Source organism: Zootoca vivipara, chromosome 2, assembly GCF_963506605.1.
Source record: "Zootoca vivipara chromosome 2, rZooViv1.1, whole genome shotgun sequence".
NCBI classification, from domain to species: Eukaryota; Metazoa; Chordata; class Lepidosauria; order Squamata; family Lacertidae; genus Zootoca; species Zootoca vivipara.
In genome coordinates, this window is record NC_083277.1 from 6,715,267 (window position 1) to 6,737,161 (window position 21,895).

The 21,895-nt window shown below is 45.7% G+C and overlaps 1 protein-coding gene across 1 annotated transcript; it reads left to right on the forward strand.

Annotated features, from left to right (window-relative positions):
- The first annotated feature begins 6,868 nt into the window (after positions 1-6,868).
- Positions 6,869-17,976, forward strand: LOC118081286 (zinc finger protein RFP). Its single transcript, XM_035107721.2, has 8 exons — positions 6,869-7,547; positions 9,163-9,258; positions 9,883-10,113; positions 11,273-11,295; positions 12,354-12,469; positions 13,770-13,802; positions 14,852-14,881; positions 16,695-17,976. Exons 1-8 carry the CDS (start codon positions 7,122-7,124, stop codon positions 17,210-17,212), a joined length of 1,473 nt encoding a protein of 490 aa, XP_034963612.2. The 5' UTR covers positions 6,869-7,121; the 3' UTR covers positions 17,213-17,976.
- Positions 17,977-21,895: the final 3,919 nt, after the last annotated feature.

Genomic DNA, 21,895 nt, shown 5'->3' on the forward strand with positions numbered 1-21,895 from the left:
TCTTGTTTTTCTTTTCAGTTTGAGTTTGAGCCCCACGTTGGGCAAAAGTTTCCTGCACTGCAGGGGGTGCACTGCAGGGGGTGGGACTAGATGACCCTCAGGGCCCCTCGCCAACTCTGTGATCCCACGAAACCTTCCTCTCCCCACAAGACCTTTGTTGTTGTTGTTTAGTCGTTTAGTCGTGTCTGACTCTTCGTGACCCCATGGACCATAGCACGCCAGGCACTCCTGTCTTGCACTGCCTCCCGCAGTTTGGTCAAACTCATGTTCGTAGCTTCGAGAACACTGTCCAACCATCTTGTCCATCTTGTCCACAAGACCTTATGCAGCTGTAAAAATGCATGCATCGTTGGATTAATAGAGGTCTAAAAATGTACATCTCCCCCCAGGTCAGGCAGGATAGCTCAGATGGGAAGAAAATAAAAAAGAAATTGAACAGCATGTCAGCTTCAAATGCCCTCTGCATATACAGCCTCACCATCTCCACGCTTTGTCAGAAATAAACCTCATTGCATTGAGTGGGGTTTCTGCCCAGAGAAGCAGACATGGAGCAATGGATTCAAACTACAAGAAAGAAGATTCCACCTAAACATTAGGAAGAACCTCCTGACAGTAAGAGCTGTTTGACAGTGGAATTTGCTGCCAAGGAGTGTGGTGGAGTCTCCTTCTTTGGAGGTCTTTAAGCGGAGGCTTGACAATCATCTCTCAGGAATACTTTGGTGGTGTTTCCTGCTTGGCGGGGGTTGGACTGGATGGCCCTTGTGGTCTCTTCCAACTCTATGATTCTATGAATTTGTCCCCTTGTCTTGTCCACAGCTCGGTGGGTGGAGCACGATAGTCTTAATCTAAGGGTCACTGTCTTGAGCACCACATTGGGCAAATGATTCCTGCATTGCAGAGATCTGGACTAGGTCACCCTTGTGGTATCTTCCAACTCTGCAATTCCATGATTTTATGTTGGTTGCCATTTCTGCTTCCAGTGACAGTGAGTTCCATAGCTCAATTATGCGCTGCACAATGGAATGCGTTATCTGTCCTGGATCTCCCAACATTCAGCTTTGTTTGGGGGCCACAACGTCTACAGCTATGAGAATCTGCAATGTGGAGATAATGTGTCTCTGTCTTCCTGCCTCCATTGTGGGGACCAGAGCAGTGGGTGGGCTGTTTAGTTTTGCCCCCCCGGGGGGGGGGGGCAGAAAGCCTCAACAGAGAACTTTCTTGAATTATCATCAACAACAATGTTTAATCTTGTGACATAAGATGAGGTGTGGGCTCTCCACGGCAAATCAGGATGTAACCAACATTCTCCCTCTCTTTCCTGTGGAATGTGGCACTTTTCAAGAATATTAGCTGGACGTATTCCCTAAATCAGGGGTGTCCAAACTTTTTTCAAAGAGGGCCATATTTGATGAATTGAACATGCGTGAGGGCCGATCATTTTGCCTGACGTTCTTTGTACCATTAAAATTACAGTAATTGCAAATTAAATGCAAATTAATTATTTTTTTGAAAATTTATTGAAAGTAGATGCCCGAGGGAAACCGATAAACAGGACCTGAGCACAAGAGCCCTCTCCCCTTCTAGAGTCTCCAGCAACTGGTATTCAGAACCAGTATTCTGTTAAACCCCTCCAGATTTTTTCAGCCACTTTATTGGGAATATAGGAATAATAATTATAATTATAATTTATTATTTATACCCCGCCCATCTGGCTGGGTTTTTCCAGCCACTCTAGGCAGCTTCCAACAGAAAAATAAAATACAGTAATCTATTAAACATTAAAACATTGAAAACATTAAAAAACCTCCCTAAACAGGGCTGCCTTCAGGTGTCTTCTAAAAGTCTGGTAGTTGTTTTTCTCTTTGACATCTGATGGGAGGGCGTTTCCCTGGTCAGGCGCCACTACCGAGAAGGCCCTCTGCCTACTTCCCTGCAACTTGGCTTCTCACAATGAGGGAACACCAGGAAGATGATTTTGTATTTTTATCATTTGGAAACCTAGAGTGGACTTATTCAATCGAAGAGAGATTAATAGACTGTTACTACAACAGGAAGCCCGGTTTATTCATTTACAGTGGTACCCCGCTAGACGAAAATAATTCGTCCCGCGAATCGCTTCGTATAGCCAAAATTTCGTCTTGCAAAGTGGCTCCTATAGGAATGCATTGAAGTGCGGTTTCCCATAGGGTGCCTCTCAAGACGAAAACATTTCGTTTGTCTTGCGAGGCATCGCTATAACGGAAAAAAATTCGTCTTGTGAAGCGCGGCCATAGGAAACTTCGTCTTGGGAGTCTCCATTAAAATCGCAAAACGCTTTCATTTTGCGAGTTTTTCGTCCTGTGAGGCATTCGTCTAGCGGGTTACCACTGTACTTAACACCATGACCCCTATGGGTTTGAATAGTAATCAGGACTATACATAATTTCTATGAGGCCTTCAAATTAAATTGCAGCTGTCCTCTGAGCTTTAGAACCTTGTTCTTTTAAGAAACTTCAGGGAACCACACCTACCCTTTAAAGTGAATTCATATAAAACTTAGGTGAGGAACCATATGATCATAGCTACCAAGTCTCCCGTTTTTCGCGGGAAACCCCCGTATTTAAAGCCGTTCCCCGCTGTTCTCCTGAATTGCCAAATATCCCGTAAATCCCCTGGAAAGCAGCTCCTACCAGCCAGACTCCTTCTGCGCATGTCTGGACATGCGCAGAACCGATTCCGGGTGCCACTCTGCCCATGTCTTGGCACCGGAAATCGGGCAGAGCAGCACTGGAAGTCGCTTCTGCGCATGTCTCGACATGCGCAGAAGTGATCTCCGGTGCCGCGCCGCTGCTGATCCCGTATTTTTCTATCCAGAAGTTGACGCCTATGCATATGATTATATGCTGTTTTAGAATCTTCAAGTTCAATCCATGTAATTAGTGTATATATATATGCTTTCTTATTCAATGTTTAATTTTTTTCCGTTGTTAATTCTGATAAACGCAGAAAATAATAGGATACACTAACATGATCTCTTTAAACTTAAGTGAGGAACCACATCTTTAAATGTTGTTTAATGATTTACAATTTCAATTTCTGTAACCAGTACATAAATGTTTTTTCATGTAATGTTTAATACATCCAGCTGATGAAGGTGAAGACACCGAAACAGGGCCCTGTCCTGGCTTCTGATTTAGACTTTAAGACTTCTACATCAAACACGACATTGATATATCCTGATTTTGGACTAGCATGTACTCGACCCAATTTAAAGACTCACATCTAATGCTCTAAAAAATTATTGTTGTCTATATCCTTATAGCTTTGAGTTTACAACTTCTGTATGACTATATGTATTCTTGTTTTTGCAATTCATATTTGATTTGTTAGTAGGGATTATTCTCACTATTGAATCTTCTATTGGCGTGAGTTCTTGGTCTGATTTTTATTGGTCCAGTTGGAGAACAGCCTTTAGCAAAAGTGTCATGGGCTTTGAAGGCACTCGAACTCAGGACGCAAGGGAGAAATGTGCTAAGAGGAAGGCACACTTGGCAATTCCACACCCTGATCAACTCCCGCCCGGAAACCAATGTCACCACTGTGGAAGGATGTGTGGATCCAGAATTGGCCTCCACAGCCACTTACGGCCTCATTGTTATAACTGTGTTTATGGAATACAATCTTGCTCGGCTACGAGTGATTGCCAGAGGAGGAGGAGGAGGACCATAGATTCCCTCTGCCAAAACTCTATTCCTTACCCAGAGAGCCCACACTGCCGCAGTTCTCCTCTTTGACTTGCTAGAACATCGTCCTCTGGCCAGGCTGTGTCAGGGATGCCTCCTCCTTGCCAATTTCCTTGGTGCTCACTGGGCCCTGAAACAGCCAAATGTCCCCCACTCAGGTTCTGCTGTCCCAGAAAACGCCATTTAAATATGGATGCCTAAGATCCCACACACGCTCCCACTCCCAATTTCGTAATGCCAAGCCGTGTAAAATCACAGTCCCCAGTCCCATCCCCAAGCAGCTGCTGAGAGACAGTGTAGTGTAGTGGTTAGAGTGTGGGACCAGGACCTGGGAGGCCAGGGTTCAAATCCCCTCTCAGGCATGAAGCCCATTGGTGACCCTGAGCCAGTCACGGCTCTCTGCCTAGCCCACCTCACAGGGTGGTTGTTCTGGGGATTATAAGAGGAAGGGGAGAACCTTGAGCTCCTTGGTGTAAAGGTGGGATATAAAGCACTCCATTGTGCTACACTTGATCTTAGCCAAGAGGCCAAAAAGCCCTTCTCCCTGTTGATCTTACTGATGACATCATCATCATTTTCCACTCTTTTTCATTGTATGGAATATTTTGTGCACTGCTTAGAGACAATGGCAATCAAGCTGTACAGAAATGGTTGAGACAATTTAAATGGGGCTGCAAATGCACTCTGCACGTGCTCAAGTGTGTTCTGATCCTTAGCTCGTCATTATATTCACCCTGCTCAAGGGAACACCCCAGGCCTGCTGCTAAGCGAGATGTCCACTTACCTCAGTCAGCCCAGCTTCAGCCATTTCCATTCCCACAGAAGTAAGCAAGGAACAGGGGTGACTTGGGAGCATCGTTCCGTTGGCTGTGAGGGACAGAAGAGAGGAAGATGACTGGCTCAGGGACAGGGCAAACGCATTGCATGAAGATCCCACTCTCCATCCCTAGGATCTCCAGTTAAAAAGCAGTCAGGTAGCAGATGATGGCAACAGTCCTTGGCTGCAAGACCCCCTGAGAGATGCCACCAGTCAAGACGGGGTGTTGGCCAGGTTCTTTGCAGAATTATTTTCTGGCTTCTGGAGTGCTTCACGCAAGAGCAGATACACATATTGGGTGGCATTCAATTAAACGTATGCCAACTCAAGGTTTAGGACTAGCACAATGAGACTTTGTCCCCTTCCTCCCCTTTCTGCACAACCAGATCTACTAGGGAAGGTCAGGGGGAAACCCCAGAACAGGTTTGGAGAGAGGAGAGGGGGGAGAATGTTCCGCCACACAAGGAAGGCTCTTCAGAGTCTCAGGAAAACAGGGTGTCCATCCCATTCAACGCTCAGAGGGAGGTGTTCTCTGGGAATTGTCTGGCGAAGCCTCACCTGTCTCAAGGGGGCCTGGTGGCTGTCCCCTGAGACGGCATCTGAAGCACACGGAGGAAGCCCTAAGCCAAAGTCCCTTAGCCACATCCTAGTTCCCTTAGCGGAATAGCTTGTGCCAAAGATGGCGCAGAAAGTCGACATGCTTGTGGGGGGCAAACGACCGCCAGTGCTGAGCACCCTGCTAGCGAGATTCCCACAGGCTCTCAGTCAGCTCCTGGGCCAAGTTCAAGGTCCCATATACCAGGTTACTTGAGAGAGCGGCTTATGCCTTATCCACCACTAGATCCCTGCACATCCCCAAGTGTCTCTCCTGCACATCCCCAAGATCTCAGAAGCCCTTTTGCAGTGACTCTGAGCAGGGCCTTGAGAGTGGCTGCCCCTCTTCTCTGGAATATCGTTCCTGTCGGGATGTGAAAGGCACCCAATCTCTGCACTTCCTGAAGACATTTTTGCTCCAACAAATGGCTTTTTACTACAAGTTCCACTTTTTATGGTTTTAAATAAATGTGCAATTAAGGAGTTTTCTTTACGGAATCAAGTCCTGTCCATTTAGGGCAGCAGCAGCAGTTTTCCAATTCAGAAAGGCCAAGGAAGCCTATCAGGGAAAATGTGTTACAGTACAGTATGTGTTCATAGCTGCCCTAAATATCTGCCAAGTATCCCGTATCCGCCAGGAAAACCCCTTTTTTCTTACCATTTCCCGGCGGTCTCCCGTTTAGCGGAAAATCCCGGTATTTTCCCTTAAATCGGGATACTTGGCAGCTATGACTGTGGAGGAGAATGCAATTGTTACCCGGCGATTTTTCTGGTGCCGCTTGCCCTTCTATGGGCACCAGAAAATGGTGGCGCCGGCGAGGGAAGTCGCTTCCGCGCATGACCGGAAGTTGCGTGACGTGACTTCTGGTGGCACTTTGCCCTTCTATGGGCATCAGAAAATGGCGGCGCCGGCGCCAGAAGTCGCTTTACGTGTTTCCGGTCATGCGCGGAAGCGACTTCCGGCGCTGGCGCCGTCATTTTCTGATGCCCATAGAAGGGCGAAGCGCCACCGGAAGTTGCGTCACGCAACTTCCGGTCATGCGCGCGCTGCCGATCCCGGATATTTACGACCCGGACTTGGCAGGTATGTATGTGTTATGTATTGAAGTTCTCACCCTGGCCACCCGGAGTATTGTGTATATAGTTTTCACTCAGCTTCACCTCAGTCAATTTTGGCGGGAAACCCTGGGCTGCCTATATAAAGCAAGCTGGCTGAGATGTTCAGTTCAGTTCCAGCTCACTTATAAAGCACTACTTGGTGACATCGCTGTGTTGTCTGAGATGTCCACTCACTACTTAATAGTATGAATACCACCACTTACTAGCTACGTGTGTAAAAAAAAAAATAAATTCCTTCAGTAGCACCTTAAAGACCAACTATTTTTTTATTTTGGTATGAGCTTCCGTGTGCATGCACACTTCTTGAAGTGTGCATGCACACGAAAGCTCATACCAAAATAAAAACTTAGTTGGTCTTTAAGGTGCTACTGAAGGAATTTTTTAATTTTGCTTTGACTCAGACCAACACGGCTACCTACCTGTAACTAGCTACGTGTGTGTTTGTGTGTAATCAAAAGCATAGGAAGCAATCCATTCCGTTATGTATGAAGACCGATAGGGGCTGTTCAGCCACTTAGCAGGGTCCGCCTCCTGGCGCGACCCAACCAATCAGAGAAGAGCTTGGAAGGCAAACACTCCAATCAGCAGCAGCCTAACCAACGGGCAGTTGCTTATTATGACAGTTTTGGACGTTTTCTTCAGGGGCTTATTCGGCAGAGACACACGCTCAGTATCGGCTGTCTCCCCTATTTAAAACATTCGCTGGGACTTGAGGAAAAGTTCAGCAAATGCAAAGACCTGGGGTCATATTTCTTTAAGAAAAGATCACGTGGTAACTGAGTTTCTGAGTCATTTCCGGGAAAGGAAATTCCCAGTGGCTGAAAACTGGGAAGGCGGAACATAACTCTTCTCTTTGGGGTGAGGGAGCCATGGCTGCTGCAGGGGGTCACATCCAGCGTCTCCGTGATGAAGCCACTTGCTCCATCTGCCGGGATTTCTTCAAGGATCCAGTGACCAGCCCAGAGTGTGGGCACAACTTCTGCCGATCCTGCCTGATCGAGTGCTGGGGGGAATCGGAGGCAGAGGCTTCCTGCCCTCACTGCAGACAAAGCGTCCAGAGAAGGAGCCTCATCCCCAACCGGCAGTTGGCAAACTTCGTGGAAATAGCCAAGAATCTCAGTGTTCAAGGAGGGAAAGAAGAAGAAAGAAAAGGAGGTGTCTGCGAGGAGCACAAGGAACCCCTGAAGCTCTTCTGCAAAGTCCACGAAGACCCCATCTGCATGGTGTGTGACAGATCAAGGGAACATGAAAATCACAAGGTGATTCCTCTAGAGGAAGCTTTCGAGGAATACAAGGTAGGAGATCCCTGGATCTTTTTTTGGGGGGGGAAATAGCTGTGGATTCTTCTTGGGAGGTTTTCTTTTTAATTCTCAGTGGGCATGGCATTAATTGGTGGTTCTTTATTACGTTAGAAATATTTCTCTCTGCCAGGGGGACAAGGGGATCTAGAAAGACTCATAGCAGCTTCAAAGACTTGAACTTGGACCCTGGCAGGGAGAGAAAGGGTTAACCTCGTCCACATCCCCCAGCAAGGTTGCTTTGTACATATTTAGACCTGTACAAATGTAAATTGCACATACACAACTTAATACATGTGTCCTTGGCTACCAGGATTCCTCCTCAATGCCCTGCAAAGCAGAGCTGCAAGGGGGGGTGGGGACTGTTAACCAGGAATTGACCAGAAGTTGCAGGATCCCACCCCCCAAGTATCTTTTGGAAGCAGATTTGGGAGTGGGGGGTGGATGCACCTACTAGTGGGGAGCACTCTTATTATGGGGGTGCTGTGGGGCCTGTGTAATTAGGTTTCAGCGGGGGGGGGGGGGCTGAGGATCTTCAACCCCAAATGGCAAAGGACTCCATGATTCAGAGTAGCATCTGCAAAGACAAGGGGGAAAGATGACTTTTTAATGGCAACTCAATTATTATTATTATATATATATATATATATATATATATATATATATATATATATATGCCTTTTAATCCTTTTTAAAAAATCACTTGTTCTACTACCGTGGTGCAAAAATGCTCCTGTGCCATGCAATGCTAATAATGCCACGAAATAGTAATAATAGTGAAAAGAAGCTGGTCCCTTTGAACTGACAATCTTCTGATCGAAGGATCTACTTAGGTGGATTCTGGCCACAGCAAGAACTTATTTGGCCCTGGTGGCACAAGCACACGTGGGCTCTGGCTACTGCAGAGAACATAACTGACAAATAGCAGAAAACCTGAGTTGCCATTTGGCCCAATTAAGCGGCAAAGCAGTGATGTTAAGAGAAAGGGTGGAAAAGCTTGCAGAAGAGGGGTTTGGAATGGGTGAAGTTTTGAGAAGCTCTGGTCTATTCCCTGCATTTCTTGCCTCTTGGACTGACCTCACTATCTCTTTGATGCTAGACTGATACATCCCAGGTTGGATCCTGCCTAGCTCTTCCTCCTCTTCCTTTTCCTCCCACTTCTCCCTGGGACCTCAAGATCAGAAGTCAGGCTGGGACTCCCAAGGAGGGGGGAGAGGAGAGGAGGCTGAGAGAGCACTCTGCAAGGGAGGGGGTTTGAGAAAGGGTGAGGGGCTGCCAGCTCTGCAAGTAAGGGGAGTTTGTTGAGGGAGCCGTGGACCAACTGAACTAACCACCCAACTCTGAACTACCCCCCTCAGGGCTGGTTTTATAGTCCCTATGACTCCACCCCCTTGGATTCTTATTGGGTAACCCGTTTAACTATTTCACCTCCAGCACTATCATAGGTCAACGTCACAGCCGTGGACCCAAAAAGGTTGAAAACCTCTGGACTTTTATTTCCTCCAGTAAACTACTTTGCTATTATAGCAAGGCCACTGGACCCAGGAAGCCAGTATGATTTTCATCTCTCCGTGTGTCTTAATCAAAGCTGAGTTTTTCCTTTTCTCTTTAGGGAGAGATCTGTCGCCGCCTGGAGATCCTGAGGAAAGAGAGAGAGGAAATTCTGGCCTTTCAAGCAGATCTGGACAAGGAAAGCAAAGACCTCCTTGTAAGGGTCTCTATTGTTACTAGACAGGGACCAAGCACCTGAGACCTCCAGGTATAGGGCAGTATATAATTTCAATAAATAATAATAATTGATAATTGATAATTGATAATAATAATAATAATAATAATAATAATAATAATAATAATAGAGTCAGGACTGAGAAGTGATGGGGAAATCTTGTTCGTTTTTAGGAAACTCAGGCCATTTTGAACCTTTAAAGAAAACAGGGGAACTATGGGGATGAACTCTGCACTTTGTCCTCCCCCTCTTCCTCTGTTTCTGTTGCCTTCCTACACCTAAATGGCGCCAGTATAAACTGAGGGGTGTTTTTATGTCCATGAATGTTCTCTGAACAACTTAGAACTTGGGTTATGCCATGCCCCAAAACATGCAGGGAACATCCATGGCTAGGGGAAAAAAGCTCTTTGCTTTAGGCAGTAGTCTTCTGCAAAATAGAAGTCAACAGAAACAGCATTGGAACGGGCCTCCCCTCAGAATAAATGCTTACATCTTTAGCCACTGGAGGTTTCATGTCTATGTGGAATTCTCATAATTCTGTTCCTGAAGGCTGATGTTCCTGAAAGCTGACCATTGTCCACAGTCAGACCTCCCTTTTTATTGCAGAAATTAACAGAAACTGAGAGGCTGAAGACTGTGGAGAACTTCAGACAACTGCACCAGTTTTTGGAAGAACAAGAAAAACGTCTGCTGAATCATATGGAAGAGGTGGAGAAAGAGATTGCAGGGAGAAGGGATGAGCAGCTGGCCAAACTCTCCAGGAAACTCTCCTCCCTTGAGAGGATCATCCAGGAGATGGAGGACAAGCGTCAGCAGCCAGTGACTGAACTCCTGCAGGTAAGACGGTGGCAGGAACAGCCTAAGGCTCCAGGAAGAGGCTGCCTCCCATCCTTTCTGTGCCCCTTTCATGTATGCAAGGAGTTCAGGGGCTCAGTTGATGGATCCTCTAGTCAGGTTTGTAATGGACAGGAAGACCCAAGAGACCTGGGATGCTTAACTCACCTGAATGCAGACTAGAGATTCTTCTGTCTCCTTTAGGAGGTGATTTTCTGCTCTTTGCTGATGATTTGTCTCTGAATGCCTTCCCACTGGGCTATGCTGCCTTCCTGCCCTGTGCTGGGCTTCACCAAGGATGCATTCAGGCCTCCTTCTGACATAAGCCAGTCTCTTGACCAAGCTTCTCTTCCTGTTCTCTCCATGACTTCTGGGTTGATCACCTTCCCCATGGATACAGATCGGCCCAAAATGGTGCTCAGTCACAGTCACAAAAGAGCAAGACAGAGGGACTCATCCAGACTGCTGCTTGTCCCACCCCTTTTCTCCAGGAAAGCCCGCTGTTTACTGTTGAATGAGAGCAAACCTCAGCTAGGTTTTCTCCAGATTGACGTTTGCTTTGATGTTGCACTAAGGAGCAGGTTTTTCCTGAGGGATAGCGGCAGGGCAAAGGCAAAACCACTTGGACCCGTGTTTTCTGGGCCCAGGAAAAGCAGAATGTGGATGAGCCGAAAGAAACACTGAGCTGTTTTATTACCCCTTTTGAGGCATTTTATGCTGCAGGTGCTTTTTTATTTCCAGTTGGAAAGTAGCATTTGAAATTTGGGGGCTTCTGTGGAAGACAATTTGGGACTGTGCTCTAGTAGGATTATCCTGTAGGCTTACTTATGTCTTAATTGCACAGTGCCAAAGGGGGTAAAGTTAATAAATTATAATCTAAGACATGAGATGCGTTGTAATCTTCTCTTGAACCCACAAATGTGAGATTTCCCTAAAATGCTGGTGGATTTTCATAAGGATTTTTAAAATGTGGAGAACTTGATATCAGAAAAATTATCTCAGACTGGAAAAATAAAAGCTGTGAGAAACTAAAACTGGCTGATTCAGCCATCCCTACCCACAACCTTGGCATGTGCCAGGCAGACTGGCATCCAGGGTCTGAGGGGGTCTTATTAGTGTGGCCTGTGGTGTGCAGTGAATTCCTTTCTCTTTTTTCCTCTAGGATGTGAGAAGCACCTTACAAAGGTAAGTGGATCTGGCTCATTTCCATTAGCATCCCTCCATGAGGCCAGGATGCAAGAACCTCAAACATGGCCCTCAAATAGGGGCTACAGGGGAGAGACTGTAGGACTCACTCCCTGCAGCATCTCACAGGTAAAACAGGACCCCCTCTTTGGAATTTGTAGCCGCCCAATCCTCCCCAATAAATTGACGCTATTTCTTTTGTGAGGTTTGGGTTTACTTTTGTAATTATACACAGTTATACAGATTATAATTTGTTTTGTATTGGCCTGAATGTCCTTTTGATTAATCATTTGATTTGGTTGTGCACCTGTGCAAATTCTGTCTCATCTTCTGCAAACACCCGATTTTAGAGCAAAGGCTATCTAATGTATCAAAGCAAGAGGACCCCAAGCTCCAGAAACAAATATTTTGAGTTTATTCAAGTGTCACTAAGAGAAGGCTATTTTACTGGCACACAGAACAAGGCAAAGTTACTTTCTTTGGAGCAATTATTGCCTGAGTTGTTTCCTTCTCAACTGACCAGTTCAGTCACTCTTACAGCAAACACTCTGCCAGCCACCCCACCTTATCTCAAGCAAACACCTGCCCCATAGAGCCCCTTGGGAGGGGGAGATTTCTCACAAAGGAATTGGCTATTTTCATGACCATATTCCGACTGCAGTATTTAAATTTAAGGTGTCACTCAGGTTCAGAGTAGAGGTTTTGAGGAACATTTCACGTTTCCCAATAGAAGTGAATCTCTTTATCTTCCTCACACCTTCTCTGGGGACATCTAGAAAAAGAAAATGTGTGCTGTGCTGTCCTCACCCTCAGACAATTCCTGCCCTTTGATCCCATATGATTCTGCTGCTTCTTTAATAGACATCAGTGGGGAGAATCAGAGGCCTTGGGTTGCTGTTTTGACCCTTGGGGGTCTGGCTGAGGAGTCCGTAGTGAGGGAGAATCTCCCCACTCACTGCCTGCCTTCCCATTGCTGGCTTCCTCCTCTCAATTTCTTTCTTTTCCTGTGCCAGGAATAGTGGATTTGAATGGGCTGACATTGTTTTTCTTTTCACCAGGTATGAGAAAAGAGAGAGTCCAGAGAAGCCAGTGGCTTTCCCTCCAGAACTGAGGAAGCAGTTGGAATCCTGTGATCTAAGTCACCTTGTGGAGGATGTAATGAAACAGTTGAAAGGTAATGAAAACTGGCTGTCAGGATTTCACGCTGGGAATTCTGTTACTTCTTCAGAACTGAACATGCCAGGCTCTTATTGCATGGAATTGAGAATCCTCAGGATACCTTCCTTCTTAGTCTTCCAGCCTTCATTTCCTGTCCCCCAGAATGGCCCATGTATGTTGTGACGCTGGATCCTGTAAAGAAAGCCTGAACCAGAGTGTAGAGCAAATCAGGATATTTTTCCTCCCATGTGCGTCTGTTTACAATTCTACGGAACCTCCTTTTCCTTTTGGTTTCCTGTCTACACAATTCGTGTAGTTGTCCTTTTGAAGGTTCTCCTGCTCTGAATGGTGTCAAAGGGCATTAAGAAGCCCCCAGTTCCCCCTCTGTCTCCTGCTCAGGCTTGTTTCTCAGCAGTGGAGCCAAGGCCTGAGCCGTCTCCTCCTCAGACGTCCCCCTGCAGCTGCCATATCTAGGGCTTCAGCCTTCAAGATCTCCTGAGAGTTCCACCATTGAGTATAGAAGCAAGAGCACAGGAGATGTTAAGGCTGCCTCCATCTCCCCTCTTTATCCTTTTACAGGATTCCTATAGCTCTGCCTCCCTTCCAGTCCAAGAACGCAGAACCCAATTTCTGTGACAAAGTTCAGAGACTATCAGTATTCATGTTGAATATTTTTATTGTGCTATTCTTAAGCCTGCTTTATGATTGCTGAGTTTTAAAGCTTTAGTTATTTTCATAGATTCCTATGATTTTATTGGTTTTAATCATTTTTTCTACATTTGTACCTCGGTTCTTGTATTTAATCTGTTCCATGAGCCCTTTTGGATCCAAAATGGTTCAAGAACCAAGGCGTGGCTTACAATAGACTGAAGAAGCTTCCTGCAGCCATTTGGAAGCTGCAGAAGCTGTGCTGGAGGTTTGTCTTCCGAAAAACAATCACTTCTGTTTTTCTTTCATTTGGGAGCCAAAACGTTCGAGTTCAAAGGCGGTCGGCTTCTGAGTTTCCACTGTACTATTTAATACTTCTACAGTCAAACCTCAGAAGTCGAATGTATTCTGCTCTGGAAGGATGTTCAACTTACAAAACGGGGCACGGCTTTTTGCAGCATTTACTTCTAGGTTTTTACTTCTAGGTTTTAGCATTTACTTCTAGGTTTTTGACGTTCGGGAGCCAAGGCGTACGGTGACAATCGAAAACCGAGGTTTGAACACACTCAAATTGAAGGATGCTACGTTATATAGTGTTACTTTTGTATGGAGATTTATTTCAGGTGGAAGAGTGTTGCCCTTACACTTTGTCTTTTTTGCTTCCTCAGATGCTCTGTTATGCAGAAAACAGATTCAGAAAGGTAAATTTCCAGGGGAGCAACAATTTCACAGGAGGGATGGGGGCTGATATATCGTGGGTGTTGACGCGTCTGTTCTGCAGTGCTTGGGACCCCCATCAATGGCATCACTTTGGGTAACAGTCCTCTAGTGGTGTTTGGGTTCTTTGTATGTCCCATGAATGAACTGGGAGGGGGTTTGAAGGCTTGGGTTGGGGGCAGAGCTTGTCCCTGCGAAGAATCTGCACACCAGTCTGAGTTCCATTCCTGCCCATAGAGTATTATCCTGCTTTCCCCCACAGTTTTAGAGATTTTGCTTTCTTACCAAAGCCCTTAAGGAGAATCCTGCAGGGTCAGTCCAATGTCCCTCTTCTCGAGTTTTCATGTATAGGGAACCTCCCTTGAATTTTGTTTTCCCTCCACACAATCTGGAGAGGTTCTTTTGAGGCTTTTCGAGATTTGCTTGGATTTCCCCCCGCTGAAGTGTGTTTTAAAGGACACCCGCAAGCACCCAGTCCCTCCTCTACCTCCTGCCCAGGCTGGTCTCCCAACTCTTCCTCAGACTTTCAAGCTCACCAGCCATTTCTCATGCTTCAGCCATCCCAATCTCCTCAGAGTTCCCAAGGGTCTCATGAGATCAACCCCATTCCAGCTCTGCCAATTCTTCCCCTGCAATTTCCTCTGAACAGTTTTTTCCCACCAGTTTATTTGGGGCAGGTGTTAACCTTCCTCCAGCCCTCCAGTACAGATCATCATTTCATTTGTGAATTTTGAAAGATTGTATTCCGCCATTTTCGAGTATGGTTTACCATTTCTGATTTCCCCATGGATTCATGGAATGGTAGAATTTGAATGCATCACAAGGATCATCTAGTCCAACCCCTGCAATGCAGCAATTACAGCTAAACACATTAGGCCTACAGTTGTCGTCTTTGCAGTTATTTGTTATATGATTAAACCTTTTGCTTGAAATAAGGAAGCAACAGATTCTATGTTATGGTGATGTTTTGTAAAAAGATTTTCTTTGAGCTATTGTAGTGTAGCCCATTAAGCCTCTCTTTTTGCTTCTTCAGATGTCCAGTCATTCGGAAATCTCCAGAGAGGTAAATTTCACATGGATACTCCAATTCACAGGAGGGGGGGGCTAGTGTTTCATTGGGGGGGCGGTCAAGAGCCTCTTGTGTACAGTTGAGAACCATTCACAGCTTGTCTCTAGCCCTGCTGTTTGTACCACAAAGGCAGAGGGGGAGGTGCAGAAGGGAGGGGGGAGACTTCCCAGAAGGATCAAATGGAGGAGGGAAGAGTTTTATTCCTGCCTAGAGAAAGTTGGGTCACTTTTCCATGTGACCTTTTCCAGGCCTGGTTGCCATATGTCTTCTTTTTCTTTGCCACTTCCTCCTTTCACGATTAAAATTTCTGCCCGGGTGGATTTTTAAAAGTTGGCATAATGTCCCAAGGTTTTTTTGTTTTTGTTTTTTGTTTACATGATCCCTTGAAATTTTTTCTAGTGTATTAGACTAAGATCTAAGGCACCTTGCTTAGCTAGTCTGCAGCAGAGAATCAACAGAGCCCCATCTTAAGCTAACAAAATCCCTTCTCTTGTGGCGGAACTAAAAGGATGCTGGCTCAGCTACAAGATCTTGGCAAAGGAGTCTAGGAAGGCAAGAGTTAACCCTGCCCTTAAGGAGCGTCCATATGTAGATGTTAAACAGTTTAATAAATTGTTCTGTGCACACTTATGTTCACAAAGATGTGAACATGAGTCCTAAAACTTTCATGTGGCAAGCAAGGGAGCAATATGTATTATTATTATTATTATTATTATTATTATTATTATTATTATTATCATTCTGTTGTTGAAAGTTAAGAGCATTGCTACTAGCAATATATCACACCTTCTATAGCCTACATATAGTAGGGGTATTTAAAATGATAGTGATCCATGGTTAAAAGTAGAAGTCGCAAATGTGTCCTCTTTCTTGCTGTTAAAAACATGGCAGCCCTACACTTGCCTATCATGACTGCCCCAGCCCCAAACTGGTAACCTTTTGAGTTATTCCCCCCAGGGAACTAGTCTTATGGTATGTATTAAATCCAAAAGAGAAGTGTTGAATAAGCCATCCTTTGTAAAATTGCCCTGCCACCTGCCTCCTCTTCCCTGGTGGCATGCCCTAAACTTCCAAGATGGTAGGAAGGAAGGCAAGGAGAGACCAAGTGGGTAAGAGAGATGGAGAGCAGGAATAAACAGGCTCCCCTCTTAACACGGTTTTCACTTATGGGCCCAGAACGTGACCCCCGTGAAAGTGAGGGAACACCTATATGTGTCTTTATGTTGTCTTTTTATGCTGTGAACCACCCTGAGGCGTAAAGATGAAGGGCAGTATGCAAATGTAATACTGTTATTATTATTATTTATTATTATTATTTGAACAGCGTCCTCCTCTCCCACATCAATGTCAGAGAGGGGCAGCTTCTCTCCTCTCCTGCCTCCTCCAATTCTCCTCTCTTTTCCTTCACTAACAAAAGAAATGAGTAAAAGCTTTACTGGGTGGTTTTTCCTTTTAAAAAATGCCTGGATTTATTCTGATGAAAGTCTGCAAGGAGGAATCTCAGTATTGCATGCGACGGAAAGAAATTGCATTGATCTGAGAGGGAATATGAAGAAGAAGAGTTTGGATTTGATAACCTACTTTATCACTACCCGAAGGAGTCTCAAAGCAGCTAACATTCTCCTTTCCCTTCCTCCCCCACAGCAAACACTCTGTGAGGTGACCCCCAGATTACGGGTCTACCGCTCTTAACCACTACACCACACTGGGGGGTTTTTTTGTGTGCTTTTTGTACAAGGATGTCCGTCTCTCTCTCTCTCAGCTGATTCTGCCTAATCTTCTCTCTCCCTCATCTTCTGCCCAACAGCAAATGTCACTCTGGATCCAGACACAGCCCATCCCAGGCTCATTCTGTCCAAGGATCGGAAAAGCGTAAGATGCAGAGACAGACTTCTACCCATGCCCGACAATCCTAAGAGATTCAGATGCTATTTTTGTGTGTTGGGACGTGAGGGATTCACAGCAGGCAGACATTTCTGGGAAGTCAGTGTGGGAAGTGGGGAAAGATGGGCTTTGGGGGTTGCCAGGAAATCTGTGAATAGAAAGGGCCGCTTCTCCTTAAAGCCTGAGGAGGGGGTCTGGGCTGTGCGGAAGTGGGGAGATGAGTACATAGCCTGTACCTCCCCTCTTTACTCTCCTCTGTTCCTGAGGGAGGAGCCCAGGAGGATCCGGGTGTCTCTGGATTATGAAGGGGGACGTGTGTCTCTTTCTAACGCTGACTCAGGAGCTGAACTCTACACATTCTCAGGAGCCTCGTTCTCTGGAGAGACCCTCCTCCCTTACTTTTATCTGTGGGGAAATGAAACACACCTCAGAATCTCCTGAGGAGACTAAACTTGCCTCCTCTGTCCCCTGTCCGCATTTCACCATCTTCTCCTCTAAGTGACCCCACTGTTTCCTTGTTCTTTTGCTACGGACATACCCATAAAAGCCCTTTTTGTTGCTTTTAACCTCTCTAGCAAGCCTGAGTTCATTCTCTGCTTTAGCTTTTCTGACTTTGTCTCTACACGTGCTGGCTATTTGTTTGAATTCCTCTCTGGTGGTTTCCCCCCTTTTCCATTTTTTGTACATATCCCTTCTAAATCTTAACTCAGTTAAAAGTTCTTTAGACAGCCACCCTGGCTTCTTTAGGCACCTTCCATGTTTCCGTCTCATTGGTACTGCCTGAAGTTGTGCCTTTAATATCTCCCTTTCAACAAACTCCCAACCATCATGAACACCCTTCCCTTTTAGTATTACTGTCCATGGGATCTCACCCAGCGTTTCCCGAAGTTTTCTAAGTCGGCTTTCTTAAAGTCTAGAATTTGAGTCTTAGTATGCTTGCTTGCTCCTTTCCACTGTATAATAAACTCCAGAAGAGCTTGATCACTCCCACCTAATGATCCTGCCACTTCTACCCCACTAACCAGGTCATCACTATTGGTTAGGACCAGATCTAAAATGGCTGATCCTCTTGTTGCTTCTCCCACTTTCTGGACAATGACATTGTCTGCAAGGCCAGTGAGGAATCTGTTCGACCTTATGCTCTTGGCTGAGTTTGACATCCAACAAATATCAGGATAGAAATCCCCCATTACTACTATCTCACTTCCTTTGGTCATCTGTGTCCTCAGTTTGGCTTGGGGATCTATAGTAAACTCCCACAATGAGATCACTGTTATTGTTCTCTCCCTTAATTTTGACCCAGATACTCTCAATATGGCTTTGAAGTTTTACATCCTGGATCTCTTCACAGGAATACACATAGCTCTGATATATAATGTCACTCCTCCTCCTTTCCTGTTTGGTCTATTTCTCAGAAATATATTGTATCCCTCTATTTCTACATTCCAATCATGAGACTCATCCCACCAGGTTTCAGTGATGCCTATTATGTCGTATTTAGTTTGCTGTGCCAAGAGCCCAATTTCATCTTGTTTATTTCCCATGCTCTGTGCATTAGTATACACACATTTACCTGATTCTGGTTGCTGCAAGAACACCTTTTCTACTTTTTCCGATTGGAACGCAAGGTCCAATTTGGGAATCAGAAGCCCCTCTGGGGATGGGAGGACATACACACAGAGAGAATGTTTATCATTTGGCAGAATCTGGATCCAAATAGTATTTCTGGAATTTAGTCTTTATGGACAGTGGGCACATTCCTTTTTGACATTTTCACCACCCCCCCTTCTTAAAACAAAACAAAACAAGCAAGAGATAAATTTGAAAAGAACAACAGAAAATTAAACAGTTAAATACTGCTGTGCTATAACTCGTAGTTATTTCTTAGTTGATTGACATGCAGAACGTAGTGATATTTATTTTGGTTTGTGGTTTTCAATGGGTATAGACTGTTGCATTTTTATCTCCTTATATAAGAATTAAAAAGAAAAATAAACAGATTGTTTTCATAAGTATCCCTGCAGAGTGCATTTAAATCGTTTAGTACACACAGTTGTATGTCCGTGGATACATGCATTCACCCAAAGGACACATTTTTATTGTTTACTAGCTGTACGCAGCCACGCGTTGCTGTGGCTAATCCCTGTTACTCCCCCCACCCTGTCCCGACCCATGTGATCTGTCCCGACCCCGTCCACCCCCCACCCAGGGGACCCCCTACCTCCACTCAGCGTCCGGTGGCGGGGTCTCCAGGGCTGTCTGACTCCCTGGGGTGGGCTACCTCCCAGTCAGAGGCGGGTTCTCTGGGGCAAGCTGAGTGCCAGGGCAGCATGGCTCCCAGAGGCGGCGGCGGCGCAGTCCGGCCTCGGTCGGCCTACCCCTCGGTTTGAGGAGGATTTGGCGTGGTGGCAGTTAGAGGATGGTGTGTTGGGTGACGTAATGATCCGCCCTCGGAGGAGGAGTTGCCAGGCAGAATTTCCCAGCATCCCCACCCTCTGAGTTTTCCGTTCTGAAACACTGGGTTTTACCTGTTTTTCCTGCCAGAGGTGTGACATCTGACAAATGTAAGTGTATGGAAACACTTCCGTATTCCCATGTGAGGTGGTGGCCAAATTTGAACGCGATCGGGCCAGTGGTATCGGAGAATGGCGCGGCCCAACAAACATGGACCCTCTACATTTATATATATAGATGGGACACAACCTAGCCAAAATTAAGCAGCTTTTAAATCCCAGTAATTTAAAATGGAAGAAACCTAAGCTGCACTCCCAAAGTATGTTTGCTGGGGAGTAAGACTCACTGAACACACAAGACTTTCCTCTAAGTAAACATGCTTGAATCGTAACCAATGGGCCCTGGTAGTGTTGAATAGGAATGCAGTCTCCCCAGTGGGGCTGACCCCTTGGAAATACGCTTAGGATTGCAGCCTGAAATGTTTGTGGGGTTTGCTGCAATCCTCACCCCACTTACTTGGGAATAACCCCCCCCCCCCGGACTTATTTCTGAGTAGACATAGTTAGGGCTAAACTAAAGCTCTTGGCCAGCTGTGGGGAACCTTCGACCCTCAGATGTTGCTGAACTACAAATCCCATAATCCTTGGCCATTGCCCACGTTTGCTGGGGCTGATGGGAGATGTGGCTCAGCCCCACCTGGAGGACCATAGATTCCTTCTGCCAAAACACTATTCCTTACCCAGAGAGCCCACACTCCCGCAGTTCTCCTCTTTGACTTGCCAGAACATCGTCCTCTGGCCTCGATTGGCAAATGAAGATGATGGAGTACATGGAAATGGCTGAGATGACCGGAAGAATCCGCGACTGGGGAGAAGAAGCGACAGAAGAAGAGTGGAAAGATTTTAAAATTTATTTTAAAAAATATGCCAAAATTGTATATCAAGATTAGATTTAGGATTGTAAAGAAGCTGTGGATTTAGTGACTATGTAAAGTATATGGAGGCATGAAAGATTTGAAATTTTAATTTTTTTTATAAAAATGTATTGGAAATTGCTAAAGTTAAATATGAAATGAAGTGTGGATGGAGGGAACTCAAGGAGGTCCTTGTATACAATGTTAAAGGGATTTGGAATTATATTTGGATTTTTGTGTTTTTCATTTATTGTTATGTTATTGTATTTTAATGTCTTTTATTGTTTTTTTCTATTTTCCATTTTGTTTATAAAATTAATAAAAATTATCTTAAAAAAAAACATTGTCCACTGGCTTGGCTGTGTCAGGGATGCCTCCTCCTTGGCAAAAGGCCTCTCCTCCTTCGTGCTCGCTGGGCCCTGAAACAGCCAAACGTCCCCCACTCAGGTTTTGCTGTCCCGGAAAACGCCATTTAAATATGGATGCCTAAGATCCCACACATACTCCCACTCCCAATTTCGTAATGCCAAGCCATGTAAAATCACAGTCCCCAGACCCATCCCTAAGCAGCTGCTGAGACAGTGTAGTGTAGTGGTTAGAGTGTGGGACCAGGACCTGGGAGGCCAGGGTTCAAATCCCCTCTCAGGCATGAAGCCCATTGATGACCTTGAGCCAGTCAGGGGCTCTCTGCCTAGCCCACCTCACAGGGTGGTTGTTCTGGGGGTTATAAGAGAAAGGGGAGAACCTTGACCTCCTTGGCGTAAAGGTGGGATATAAAGCACTCCATTGTGGGCCCAATTTTATGGAACTCCCTTCCAGGTTGCGGTCAGACGGGCCCTTCTCCTGTAGACCTTACTGAAGACATCATCATCATCATCCTAGCAGGCATATTTTATATTTTCTACTCCTTTTCATTGTATTTTTCTCACTGCTTAGAGACAATGGCAATCAAGCTGTACAGAAATGGTTGAGACAAATTAAATGGGGCTGCAAATGCACTCTGCACGTGCTCAGGTGCGCTCTGATCCTTAGCTCATCATTCACCCTGCTCAAGGGAACACCCCAGGCCTGCCACTAAGAGAGATGTCCACTTACCTCAGTCAGCCCAGCTTCGGCCATTTGTTCCATTGGCTGTGAGGGACAGAAGAGAGGAAGGCGACTGGCTCAGGGACAGGGCAAACACATTGCATGAAGATCTCACTCTCCATCTCTGGGACCTCCAGTTAAAAAGCAGTCAGGTAGGAGACGATGCCAAAGTCCTTCACTACAAGACCCCCTGAGAGATGCCACCAGTCAAGTTCTGGAGTGCTTCAAGCAGGAGCAGATACACATTTTGGGTGGCATTCAATTAATCGTACGCCAACTCGAGGTTTAGGACTAGCACAATGAGACTTTGTCCCCTTCTTCCCCTTCCTGCACACCCAGATCTGCTAGCGAAGGCCAGGGGGAAACCCCAGAACACATTTTTGGGGGGGGAATGTTCCGCCACACAAGGCAGGCTCTTCAGAGTCTCAGGAAAACAGGATGTCCATCCCATTCAACGCCCCGAGGGAGGTGTTCTGGGTGTCTGATCTGCACTTAGGACATTCCCTCACCCTGGAGAATCCGCCAAAATCTTGAACCTACTTATGGGTCCTCTGGAAGACCTCCTCCCAGTGCCTCCCTTTCCTGCAGGAGTTTTACACAATAAACATTTAAAAACAAAGCCTTTCCCCCCAAAAAATCATGTCCCCATTGCATTACAGTGGCATGTCCAT